This window comes from Bubalus bubalis, chromosome 14, assembly GCF_019923935.1.
Source record: "Bubalus bubalis isolate 160015118507 breed Murrah chromosome 14, NDDB_SH_1, whole genome shotgun sequence".
Taxonomy (NCBI): Eukaryota; Metazoa; Chordata; class Mammalia; order Artiodactyla; family Bovidae; genus Bubalus; species Bubalus bubalis.
The window spans coordinates 72328653-72342313 of record NC_059170.1 but is presented as its reverse complement, the minus strand read 5'-3'; the positions used below and the strand labels follow the sequence as shown (position 1 = coordinate 72342313).

The following is a 13661-nucleotide window of genomic DNA, read 5'->3' as shown; positions in this document are numbered from 1 at the left end:
TTCAGCTTCCTCCTAACATTTCTCTGCCCTGGCCTCGGGGGACATGGCCCCACTTCCCAAAGGAACCCCTGTTTCTCTTTCAGGTCTCTGCTGGTCATGAGGCGGTGAGGAGGGCAGGGAATGTGTGGGGGCTGGGGGAGGGCTAGCCCGACTTGAGAGTGACTGTCGCTCTGATGAGAATGATCTCAGCAAGAGGTGACACAGGCGCCTCGAGACCACTCAAGGCTTTGCTCAGAGAAGCTAAGAACTCTTCTCTTGCACATCAGCCATTCTTTACAGCAGCTGACTGGCAGCGAAGCCAGCTCTTTCTGGCGCCTTGATGCTCTCAGATCTCAAAAGGACCAGATGTACAGGTGATAAACAGCACCACCTACTTAAGAAATGCTGTTTTTAAAGAAAGTAGCAACTGTTTTATGAGATACTCCCTAAGTTTACCAAATCCATATATATATATATATATACACACACACACACGGTAATGAGCTATCCATCTATCTATATACACTACCGTCTCCAAGGCATATCTTAAAGATAAACAAGGAACATGTGGTAATCACACTTTGGGATCTAGAGAAACTGAATGATTGAATGTGAAGGGTTAAGCGTTTGTGTTTTAATGACAAACGTGAAGATGGAAATTCCAGTGTGGGCAGTCATCTTTACAAGAAGGGATAATTAGACGAAAATATCATCTTCATGGGTTTCCGCACTGGGTGTGTGTTTTTGAGTCTAGGGCATGCAGATTTGATCACAGAATTCCTAGAATGAAAGAAAGATGATGAAGGCACAGATAAACTCTCAGAATTTCCACAATGCTGAGAAAGGCACCATCAATAACGTGCCTGTTGGCAACATCAGGAGAATTCTATTTTCAACCACATCCCAGGACCCAGTAATACAGAGACTAAAAACACCCACGTTGACCAATACACTCCCTGTCAGCCCTCAAGTTTTAAATGGTGGCTTTGGAAATTTTCAGAATGAAAATCAGCCTTATGAATCAGCTAGAAATTGCATCTGTTGACAGTCTGATTGATTTTGTTAGTGACCTCTCCCTTCCTAGGAATAAGATTTGTTTATTTTAAGACTGGGCTCCTCTGGGAGGAAAAAGTCTGAGAGATTATTTCTGACCCTGGAGAGATTCCTAAGCCATGTGTGGATCCCAGAAATTCAGCCCATGTCATTCTCTTTGGCTGCCAAGTCCTTACTGGTCTCTGGAAGAGATCTTGTCTGCCCATCTTTCTCTGTGGAGTCACCTCCATAGAGCTTGGGCCCTGTCCACAGTGAACAGAAAGAGCACTCAGCGGAAAGAACCGGGTTTGAGTCCCGGCCGTGTCACTGCCTCTGTGGCCTCTGACTCTTGGGGTCTTCTTCATCTCGTGGGTTGGTGACATCCACTTTGCAAAGGAACTATGAAGGTGGAAGGAAGACATGTGTCTGGCCTATACAAGGTACTTTGTGCTCACTCACTCAGCTGTGTCCGATTCTTTGGGACCCCATGGACTATAGCCCGCCAGGCTCCTCTGTCCACAGGATTCTCCAGGCAAGAATACTGGAGTGGGTTGCCATTTTCTCCTCTGTGGATCTTTCCAACCCAGGGATCAAATGCATGTCTCTTGTGTCTCCTGCATTGGCAGATTGATTCTTTACCACTACTCCACCTGGGAAGCCCCGTAAGGTACCCTATAAATGGTAAATTTTACTTTCTCCTTGTCTTTGATTGACTCCCAAATGAAATTTAAAATCCTCAACTTGGGGTCATCCAGTCTTAATCCCCAGTAGCCCTGTACCTCCACCCGAGGCGGAGGGCTTTTCCTGGCACTCTGCCGCATCTCTGCGCGTGTGGTCCTCTCTCTCTGGAATCCCCATGGAGGGAAATTCACTGGCCCCTCGGGGCTCTTTGTGCTGCCGCTTTTGTGAAGCCTTCCCAGATGGCCCCCTGCTCCCATAGATCTTATCCCACCCCAACCACATTGTTGTCATAACTCTCTTCCCCTCACCAGGTTATATCCTTTTTAAGCTGAGGCTATGTTTTGTTCACATTTGTATTTCCTGTACTGTTGAAGAGGGGAACAAGAGGCATTGGATAGATTTTTGAAGATGTGAGTGTATGGCAGAGCACTGCGATCAGACCATTCACATCCTCAGATAAGTCACCAACACCTGTCAGTAACCCGCACTTACTCGAAATGTGCTCCCTAGAGATGAGGAGCAGTCAACCGTAAAGACTTTTCTGTTCCCTTGGCCTGCCTCTCACTTTGCAAAGACCCAGCAGAGGCAGAAGTCACATAAGTCTTCCTAAAATCATGTCCACTTTTCACTTTAAAGTAAAGAAGATCCTACCCCTGGGTCAGTTCATCGCCCAGTCACTGGTCACTTCCCCTCAACAGGCCCAAAAGACTCTTTATGCATCATTGTGTTTCACTTCTTAACACATCTTTTTGTGGCCACTTGGCATTATTATATGTCTAGAAATGAAGGATATGAAATTATAGATGCTGATACGTTTTCCTGCATAAGCAAGGGAGGACATTTTTAGAAAATTCACATGCCATTAGGAAGGAGGTTTGAGGCTGAAATTGGTGGCTTCTTATTTCTTTAAAAAAAAACAAAAAACAGAAACAGACAATATCCTTCTGAAAGGATGAATGAAATGCAAAACTTTCACATATGTACACATACACACACATATATATACATGCATGTAGACACATAAGAAGATAAGAATTAATGTTCTCAAAGTGATATGCTTATATTTTTTAAAAAACTTCTATAAAGTTGCACATACAAGGAGCTTCCTAGGTATCATTTCCTTAGGCAATAAAAAACAAAGTACACATCCTTGAAGCTTAACTTTTCTGAGATCCTAAATGATCCCAGTGCTTCATAAATGAGTTACTGACATCTGAGGCACATTCACCTGGTATTAGAGAGATTTCTATCAGACTTCTAGTATTACCCTTACAGCCAGTGGATGCAGTGGAAAACTAAACTCACGGGAAAATAAAATCTCATGAGGAATCTGCTCATTAGTATCCGGTTAACAGTCAAATATCACACCACTATGTTCTTCCCAGAATCAACCGTCAAAGACCTTGAGTGACAAGAACTCCCCATTCCAAGTTCTCTTTATAAGTCGGTGATGACTGAGGCAAAGAATGGGGCCCCGGTGGGCCATGGACACAGGGGCAGAACCCAGGGTCCCGTCCCCTCCCTGAACTTTCTACTTAGATGCCCCTCGTATTGTGTGATTGGGAAGAGTCTACATCCTTAGCCTTCCCAGGACTCCAAAGACACCAGTGACCTCTTACCTGTCACGCAGCCAGGTACCACGATGAATACGAAGAACCTCCACATCAGCAAGCTTGGCTCCATCCTCCTGGCCCCTGAGACCCCTGCCGATGTTGGGGCTGGGAAGAGAAAGTGCTGCTCTGCAGAACGCCGGGTTTCCCTTCAGCCTCTTGTTGGCATCGCACCGGGAGACGGGAATGAAGCGTGAGTCCGCTCAGGTTGTCATCCCTGCCGGTCCGTCAACCTCTAGGGCAGTCAGTGCTTACTCTGTATAAGTATTAGCCTGGGTTCTTCAGCCAGGAAATTGTGCATACCACTCTCTTCTCTAGTCTCAAATATAGGAAGTGGTTTTAACCAGGTTTTTTTTTTTTTTTCTTTCTCAAGTTCAGTTGCTGGGAGGTGTGGGCTGGGGTTGGTGAGAAGGATTGGGGTTCGTTTATGAATCCGTTCTTTGGCTTACCCCTGAAAAGGACAGGGAGATTCCCACTGCCGTTAAAGCAGGGTGAGCAAGCCCTTCTTGGCAGTGGTCTCAACTAGAGTTTCATAAGCTGATGTCACCGTGAAACTGAGGTCCCGGACTCGCAGCTCCCCGGGGAGTCGGCAGGTGCCACTCAAGACGGAGGGGCGCCAGGTCATGCCAAGCAGTCTTGGCCCTAGATGGGAATTTCCTAAAGCTGTCTGACCACGGAGTCCTTGAAGAAGTCCACTGGGTCTTCGGGTGGGGTCTCCAATATTCATATAATTGAAGAGGAAGCACAGACTGCCCCACGCTCAGAACTCCTGAATATTCTCCCAAGACTTACAATCAGTACTAGCCGTAATTCCCTCACCATGATGCCCTGGGTTCTGAATATGAGTTGTCGTTTTATAAGATATTTTGCCACCAGCTGTGTTTTTCTCTTGAAAGATCATTACTAAAAGTGGATTTTGGTTTTCAACGCTGGACTTCTTTTTTTCCAGAAAGTTGAATCTTGCTTTCCTGTTTAGTGATCAGAGCTATCTTCTGATTTTCACAGAATAGTTGACTATGTTTTGTGCTCTAGAAATTCATGTCATCGTGTATTTATAGTAAAATAAAATTTAAAAAATATTAGCAAGTAAGCAAAAACATTGACAAAAGGAAGACTATCCAGGCATGCCAAAGCAGTTCATAGTTCCAATATGTGTTACTGATAAGCTCTAAGAATATTCTGACATTCTCTAAGAAAGGCAATTACTGGGTCTAAGAAAGACAATTACTGGGACTTCCCTGGCTAAGACTTCAGCTTCCAATGCAGAGGGTGGAGGTTCAATCACATGTCCCAGGACCAAATACCCAAAACACGAAACAGAAGCAACATTGTAACAAGTTCAATAAAGACTTTAAAAAAAGATGTGTGTGTCTTAGCAGCTCAGTCCTGTCTGACCCTTTGCAACCCCATGGACTGTACTCTCCAGGCTCCTCCTTCTGTGGAATTCATGGAAAAAAATGCTGGAGTGGGTTGCCATTCCTTTCTCCAGGGGATCTTCTGAATCCAGAGATCAAAGCCAGGTCTTCCTCATTGCAGGCAGATTCTTTACCGTCTGAGCCCCAGGGAAGAAGAAGAAAGAAAGAAAAAGAAAGGAAGGAAAGAAGGAGGGAGGGAGGGAAGGAAGAAAAGCAATTACCATCTCTGAAAAGAGCCTTGTGCATGAGTGTGTGAGTGCTCAGACCTGTCCAACTCTGTAACCCATGGGCTGTCGACCACTAGGCTCCTCTGTCCCTGGAATTTTCCAGACAAGAATACTGGAGTGGGTTGCCATTTCCTACTCCAGGGAATCCTCCCGACCCAGGCAGGGATCAAATCCGCTTCTTTTGCGTTTCCTACTTTGGCAGGCAGATTCTTTACCACTGAGCCACAGCCACCTGCAGATGAACTAAAAGTGGTTTTCAGACTAAATACCAGAGTTTGCAGGGAAAAGCATGAACTGCTCTCTTTCTGGGAGTGCAATACTTGTCAGAATGTGACAGGATCATCGATAGCATTCCAGGACAGGCTTACGCTCGCTGCTGGAAACATTCTCAACCCGCAGAATGAGAGCAGCAGTTCCTGTTGTCTGTAGGGCTGGCCCAGTTATTAAGCTGGAGATTTTCCCTGGCTACAGGTATCAAAGTATAATTTTGAAACAAACACAGAAAAATTGGAAATATAATCCAAATAACATCCCCTCCCCCAAAGCATTGAAGAGTGGCTGCCAATGTGATATTTAGGGCTGAATTATTCAGAAAGGGAAGGAGCAGAGAATGGTTAGTGCTCAACATTCAAGAGTAAAGCAATGAAAACGAGACCAAAATGTGAAATCCAGCCAAGATCAGTGAGCATGTTGGTAATGGAGAAGCAAACAAACCAGAATGACCTCCATGCTTTTTTAAAATTAATTTCTTTATTTGGCTGTGCCAGGTCTTAGCTGTGGCACATAGGACCTTCCATCTTCATTGCAACATATAGGATCTTTAGTTCGGCATGCGGGATCAGGAATTGGGCCTGGATCCCCTGAATTGGGAGTGTGGAGTCTTAGCCACTGGACCACCAGGAAGTATTGACATACAAGCTTTGAAGGTATTTCATATTTTTTTAACTCTAGAGGGTCTTTGGAATTAGTATTTCTCCTTGGAAAGTAACAATTACCTAAAGTTTACTAATACCTTCAGTTTTATATCAGTTTTCTTCTGTGAATTTAAAATTAAATGTAATGATATTTATTTACAAAATTTTTGAGGACCAAGGAAATATTAACCAGGATTTGGAAGATATACTTGGACTGAAGTAAGTAGACAACATTAATTTCACAGATTAATTCACTGTTATATAAAATAATCAAAATTTGAATTGTAATTTTTAAAATTGTATTAGCACATAGTTAATTTATAATGTTGTGTTTAGTTTCAACTGTGCAGCAAAGTAAGTCAGTTATGTATATATCTATTCTTTTTCACATTCTTTTCCATTGTGGTTCATTACAGGATATGAAATATAGTTCCCTGTGCTGTACAGTAGAACCTTACTGTTTATCCACCCTGGACATATTGGTTTACATCTGCTAATTCCAAGCTCCCAACCCTTCCCTCCCCTGTAAAAACCGCAAGTCTGTTCTCTATGTCTGTGAATCTATTTCTGTTTCATAGATAGGTTCATTTGTGTCATATTTTAGCAAGTTGTAATTTTTTTTTTTGCTTTACAACAGAACTTCCCTCAACCCCTTCTCATAATTATTAGAAAAGTTAAATCCATTTTATCTTATTAGCAACAAAATAAGAAAATAATAGCAAGATAGTTAAACACCTTTAATTTTATCTTGTTTATTATTTAAAATAATGTATAAACTGTGGAAACAAAAATAGTGAAACAGGGCTTTTTTTAAATAATGTAAAAGCTTTATTTCACCCCACAATTAGCAGGTGGGTTTTTTTTTTAGTTCAACTAGAAGTTTTCTTCCTACAGTTGCCTGGTTGGGGGTTCTTTTTAATCAAATAACTGTATTTTTTATGAGTAGTGTTGCTGAATTAGAGCCTTGAAAGAAAGCCACATTTGACATTTTATTCCGCACTGGAATGTTAGGGAAAAGGTAGGGCGTAGAAATTGCACACTGCTCCCAAAAACATCAGGTGGTTTACCTTGGGATGCTCATTTTTCCATTTGTAAGAAATTTCAGGTTGAAATTTTTCATTTTCACTTTGAAATGTTAGGATGTGTTGTTTAAGTCAATCCAAGTTGGAAAACCATGAAAAATCTTTTTAAGTCAGTCTTCTTGGGACAACCATGTAAAACTCTTTTAAGTCACAGAGCTTAGTCAATATGATATACATGTGGGGGTTCATTAAACTGAATAATATCATAAGTACATGATGAAGTTATGGACAGGGACCAGAGACCAGTAGGCTGACAACCACATCATGACTGTTGTCATGGAGACGACATGCCATGGTAGGGTGGAGACAGCCAGCAGGTCCCCCAGGTGACCTTCCCTTCTTCTCCGGTGAATGATCAGAGCACATTCCCTAACCCCCTGGAGCTAAGTGTGGTTCTGTGGTGATGTTCTTGCTGAGAAACATTAGCAGAAGTGGCGTTTACACCCCTGCCTGTTTCCCTTCTTTCCCTTCATTCCATGGCTGGAATGCAGTGACCAGAGTCATCCTGGAAGTTGAGTGCTCCCCCTGGGTTCCTGAATGCCTGGAGCACACCTATCCATGAATTGTCATTTAGGAAACCAGTAGATTTTCTGGTATATTAGGTTGCATTCTTGTTGGGTTTTTGTTACAGCAACTTAGCTTACCCTGACTGATATCATTGGTTCCCACAGATGGATCAAACATCGTGTGCCCCTGGATCAGTGACTTCCTTTGGGGTGGCAGGTCTGCTTAGGGAGGACTCAACCATTCTCAAATCCCATAAGAATTGTCATAATAGTCTCAATCTGACTCATCATAAATGGAAAAAAAAAAAACCCAGCATTTTGTGAGCTTCTAACCAAAAATGTTTTCCCTTACCTTTTCAAAATGTGGGACTCTAAACATTAAATCTAGGTAAATGATTCAATTATTTGACATGTTATTTAATTGAGGTTTCTTCCTAATATTGTTTCATATAAACACACCTTGACCTTCGAACCAAGAGGTTGGTGAAGTTCAAGTAGCTAAGCAGCACCTAGTCCACTAGTAAAGCAGCAGAAAAAAAATCGTCTTGAAGTACTTAATGGAGTGTGATGATAAAATATCTACGTGCATATGAGTAACAGTCACAAAGTCTACAGAATTTTTCTGACAAAATAAGGGGACCAGCTCCTGGCGCTAAGATGGACTCATATAAGACAAATAACTTGGTCAAGTTTTACAGTTTGCACTGACCTGAACTTTCAGTCTTAGTCTCCTGACCTTGACAGCACTGGGTGGAGGCAGAGACAGGAGAAGAGAGCAGACCCATTTTGTCGTGAATTGTGTATATATTGTACCAAGGCTGCATAGAGCAAAGCTACTCCCCACAGTGGATTCACATTTGAGAAGGAAAGACACTTGACTATCACTTTCTAATCCTCAGACTCAAACCCTGGGTTGAATTTCATTTTACCTGCCTTCATTCATCAAGGTCATTTTAAGACTTGCATGCCGTCTAAGCAGCACGTAGCCTGAACAATAAGATGCTTGCCCAAGTTGTCGGCTAGGAATTTGGAGTTTGCTGTGTCCAGTTCAAGCTGATGTGGTTAAGACTGGATGGAACCAAAGACCTTTCAACTGGGCAGGTGTGAATGTCTGCATGGTGACCTTTTGAAGGTAATTTAGTCACTCTTGCACAGAAAGATAATCATGGCACCTTTTCCCAACCGTCTTTCCCCACACTCCCATGCCTCAGACCATCCTGCTTCTTCAGTCTTCATCCCAGAAATACTCCAGCCCCTTGCCATCGGGGAGTCTAACTTGAGATTTGCTTTTCCGTCTCCTCACCTGGCTGCCTTGTAAATAACCCCTCTCTGCTTCAAACCTCAGTGTCCTAGCATTTTGTCTTGCTATGTCGAGTAAGATGAACCTGGTTCAGTAACAGACTGACACTATCACAGCACTTGCTTTGCTGTATTATCATCCACTCTTTTTTTTTTAACTTTTGATCGTTTTATTTTGCATTGAGGTGGAGCTGCTTAACAATGTGATAGTTTCAGGTGAACAGCAAAGGGACTCAGCCATACATATACGTGTATCCATTCTCCTCCAAGCCCGCCTCCCATCCAGGCTGCCACATAACATTTAGCAGAGTTCCATGTGCTGTACAACAGGTCCTTGTTGGTTATCCATTTTAAATATAAGTGTCCATCCCAAACTCCCTAACTATCCCTTTCCCCTCATCCTTCCCCCGACCACCATAAGTTCTTCTCTAAGTCTGTGAGTTTCTGTCTTGTAAGTTCATTTGGATCATGTCACTTTAGATTCCATATATAAAGGATGTCATATGATATTTCTCTTTCTCTGTCTGACTTACTTCACTCAGTAAGACACTCTCTAGGTCCATCCATGTTGCTGCAAATGGCATTAATTCACTCTTTTTAATGGCTGAGTAATATTCTGCGATATATATGAACCACATCTTCTTTATCCATTCCTCTGTTGATGGACATTTAGGTTGCTTGCATGTCTTAGCTATTGTAAATAGTGCTGCAATGAACATTGGGGTGCATATATCCTTTTGAATCATGTTTTTCTCCGTCTGCCCAGGAGTGGGATTGCAGGGTCATATGGTGCCTCTATTATTAGCTTTTAAGGACCCTCCACACTGTTCTGCACAGTGGCTGTACCAACTTACATTGCTGCCAACGGTGTAGGAGGCTTCCCTTCTCTCCACACCCTCCCCAGCATTTATGGTTTGTGAATTTTTTATGATGATAGCCATTCTGGCTGTTGTGAGGTGATATCTCATTGCAGTTTTGATGTGCATTTCTCTAATAATGAATGATGTTGAGCATCTTTTCGTGTGCCTCTTGGCCATCTGCCTGTCTTCTTTGGAGAAATGTCTTTTTAGGTCTTGTGCCCATTTTTTGAGTGGGTTGTTTGTTTTGATACTGTTAAGTGTCATGAGCTATTTGTAAATTTTGGAGACTAGTCTCTCATTAGTCACATCATTTACAGATATTTCCTCCCAACCTGTGTGTTGTTGTCATTCTGTTTGTTGTTTCGTTTGCTGTGAAAAAGCTTTTGAGTTTAAGTGTGTCCTGTTTATTCATTTTTGTTTTTATTTCCATTACTCTGGGAGACGGTGTCATCCCCACCTTCATATGCCTTTTCTTCCTCTAGTCTGGTGGTTAATCTGTGTTTTGGGGGGATGTGGTTACGCTTTTGAGAATTTGATAGAATCTCTAATTTCTTCCCTTGGAAAAAAATATACATCAACACATCCCCAGGAAGTTAGGAGTCCATTTCAGAAGAGTCTCCTTCACTTTGAGGACTTAGATGAAAAGATTTTCATGCCAATTTACGGGCCTCTGGGCAGCTTAATTCACACGACCCAACACAGAGTGTGACACGTGGGTATCCAATGGCTATTTGTTAAAATACATACCTATAAGAATACAACTGGCATCTATTAAAGCAACTTCAGACATTCTTCATGAGCACACATTGAAGGTTTGTTTCAAGCCTACTACTGCAAGATCATTTCCAATCAGTCCAGGTCAAAGATCTTCCTGGTAGAGATTCTTTTTGGAAGAAAAGGTGACTAGATGACACAGACAGATTATGTTCAAGAAAAGAAAGTTTGGTTAAAGGTAACTAAGTTTCTCCCAGGAGAGGCGGTCAACTGTTCAAGTTGAATCTCAATTTTTCAGGAAGTTGCTCAATTCTGTTATCAGAAACACTTGGTACTTCCCAGAAGAGACCATTCATTGCATCAGACAACACATTTCTGACCCAGACTGCCTTTTCTGAGGTTTGTCACAATTTTGTAGCAGTAGAAGGTGATAAATACTAGTGATAATGATAAGAGACATAGAAGTTCAGGAAGAGAAAAATTCAGGAAGACTGATATGATCAGTCTCAGAACTGTCCTTGAAGGATGAGTGGGTAGGTGGATACTGGGGTTAAGAAGGCGTGGTCTATGGTCGAATAGAAATAGAGGTAGGTAGACAGAGGATAGGCTTCCCTGGTGGCTCAGATGGTAAAGAATCTGCCTGCAATGTGTGAGACCTGGGTTCGATCCCTGGGTTGGAAAGATCCCCTAGAGAACAGAATGGTACCCACTCCAGTATTCTTGCCTGAGGAATTCCATGGACAGGGGAGTCTGGTGGGCTACAGTCCGTGGGGTTGCAAAGAGTCAGACACGACTGAGCAACTAACACACAACAACACAGACCAGGGGGTGGGAGCCAAGAGCAGAAATGGCAGTTGGATTTAGATGGAGGTGGACCTCAAAGGAGAGAATGAGATGTGTGGACTTCAGCCGCTAATGGAGTCTAAACAGAGTGGGACATATTCAATGACATCATAGTCAGCCTGAGCTGGTGCAGCAGAAAGTAAAGGTATGGGGACAGAGATCCTGAGATGCTCTTCAGGCAGGAAATAACAGGACCTGAATGAGGGGATGATGCAGATTGGAATGGCAGAAGGGTTACTGTCAGAATATACGACAAAAGAAAAATGCAGCTTGTAATACCTGGTATTTGGAGGCAAGAGGTCGGGGATGGACACTGTGAACTTTGGCAGAAGTGAAATTCATTGATTGGAGTTTAACCTTTTCCTTCCCTTGAACATTCCCAGGCAAAGATGTTAATAAGTGTGAGATGAAGAGACCAGTGGGAAGTGGCGCAGCAAGGGAGGAGGTGGAAGAAGACCATGGATGTTTAAACCCGGGTGCATGAGGCTGAGGTTAGGTGAGTGGAAGAAAGGTGGGTTAATGCAGGGGTCCCCAACCTCCAGGATCTAGTACCTGATGGTCAGAGGTGGAGCTGATGTAATAACAAGGAAATTAAGTGCACGATAATTGTAATGCACTTGAATCATCCCCAAACCATCTCCCCCCCGGCCAGTCCGTGGAAAAATTGCGTTCCTTGAAACCAGCCCCGGTGCGAAAAAGGTTGAGGACTGCTGGATCAATAGGAAGGAGTTAATCGATTACTGGTGGTTGTCTGTCATTCTTTGCTCTCTTGTTCCGTCCTTGAAGACATGAACTTTGTCATTTATCATCCAGACTATCCTAAGCCTTGGCTCTCCAATCTTTCCCCGCACCCCTTATAATGAACAAATTGCAACAAACTGCTTCTATTCATCAGAATCTAGATTGGGGAGGGAGGGTAAAGGAGCAGCAGGCAAAAGAAGAAGAGATGGTGAGAAATCAATCCTCCTCTTTCACTTTTCCTTCACTTTCCGTTATGGCTTTGTCAAAGGTCATTTCAACAGTGCCCCTAGTCCCGAGTTGCACAGATTCTCCTATGAAAGGCCAATAAAAGAAGTGGATCGTGAAGGATTGAATGCAGAAATAAAAGGATGAGGTAAGAGAAAGGGTAGGACAAGGAAGATAGAGATAAGGAAGAAGTGACTGCAGCGAGACCCTGAGTCCCACCTGGGGATGCTGACCCCTGATCACTGGAGTTGTTGTCCTCCCGCAGATGAAAGGGTGCTAAGGTGAGCTCTCTATTGAGTCCACCGATTACTGTTTTCAGGTATTAAAATGCCACTGCTCTAAGCTGTGCTTGCAAAATGGGCATGAGTATGCGCGTTAGAGCAGTCAAGGCCCAGAAAAAGTGCTCCATTAAAAGAAAGAAATGCTGGACCAAGAGGAAGTAGGGTTGAGAGAAAGTGGCAGAGAAGGGATTGGGATAGAGTGAAAAATTAAGGGGAATTTAAAATCATTGGAAGATTTTGCAATTTGCTTTGCAATGTTAACCCTTTCCCCCAATGAAAATTCAATGAAAATCTTGGTTCTGGTGCCCATTTCTTGCTTATGCCTTTTGGGGTTAATTTCGCTTGGAGAATGTGTGCAAATGCTGAGCACAGCTTTCTTTGACAGATTGGGACAAGAGAGACAGCTGTTTAGCTCAGAACTTCATGATTTCTCTCTGATCTTTCCTGCCTCTGCTTTTTTTTTTTTTTACCATTTTATTTTCTTCTAGCATCTTCAAGGAAAGTTCAAGAAAGAGAAGAGGTGAGACTTGGATAAAAAGGATTTCATCTTTGTCAAGTCCTACATCAACAGAAGTTGATAACACCTACAGTTAAACATGCACTGTGCTAGGACCTGGGGGGATCTGAGAAATGAGGGCACGGCCCTGCTCAGGGGATGCTCAGGGTCTCCTCAAAGGTGAAACAGATGCGCCCTCCACAAGGGGAATGACTTGAGTTGCAGGGTGTCTTAGCCACCAGGGCTGCCCTGCCTCACCCAGCCATACCACATAAAAGCAGCCTTGCTCTCTCATCTTGTACCTCCTTTCTCTAGCAGAGCTATGTGCTGAGCTGTGGTCTCAGAGTCAGAATCCAAGAGAAAAGAAACTTGGCTCTCCCGGATAGAGGCAGTGTGATGACCAGAGGGAGTGCAGGGAGCCTGTTGTTTACATAGCGCATATAGGTTTCCCAGGTGGCGCTAGTGGTAAAGAACCCGCTTGCCAATGACAATGAGACATGAAAGACTTGGGTTCGATTCCTGGGTCGGGAAGATCCTCTGGAGGAGGAAATGGCAACCTACTCCAGTATTCTTCCCTGGGAAATCCCATGGACAGAGAAGCCTGGAGTTCTACAGACTCTGGGGTCTCATAGTCAGACAGGACTGAGCAACTGAGCACACACATGCCTTATCCAGTTGAAAAAACAGGTGGTTTTTCCAGGTCTGTGGTGTGGTGTCCCAGGTCTTTCTGCCTTTGACCTCTTAGTTATGGACTTG

At 43.2% G+C, this 13661-nt stretch overlaps 1 protein-coding gene across 1 annotated transcript in view; it reads right to left on the bottom strand.

Annotated features, from left to right (window-relative positions):
• The window catches only part of IL2RA (interleukin 2 receptor subunit alpha), a 45351-nt gene extending 41512 nt beyond the window's left edge, over positions 1-3839 (bottom strand). Inside the window, exon 1 of the mRNA XM_006044081.4 lies at positions 3312-3839. Coding sequence (XP_006044143.1) covers positions 3312-3375 — 64 coding nt within the window. The 5' untranslated portion in view covers positions 3376-3839. The remainder of the gene's footprint in view (positions 1-3311) is intronic.
• Between the last annotated feature and the right edge of the window lie 9822 nt (positions 3840-13661).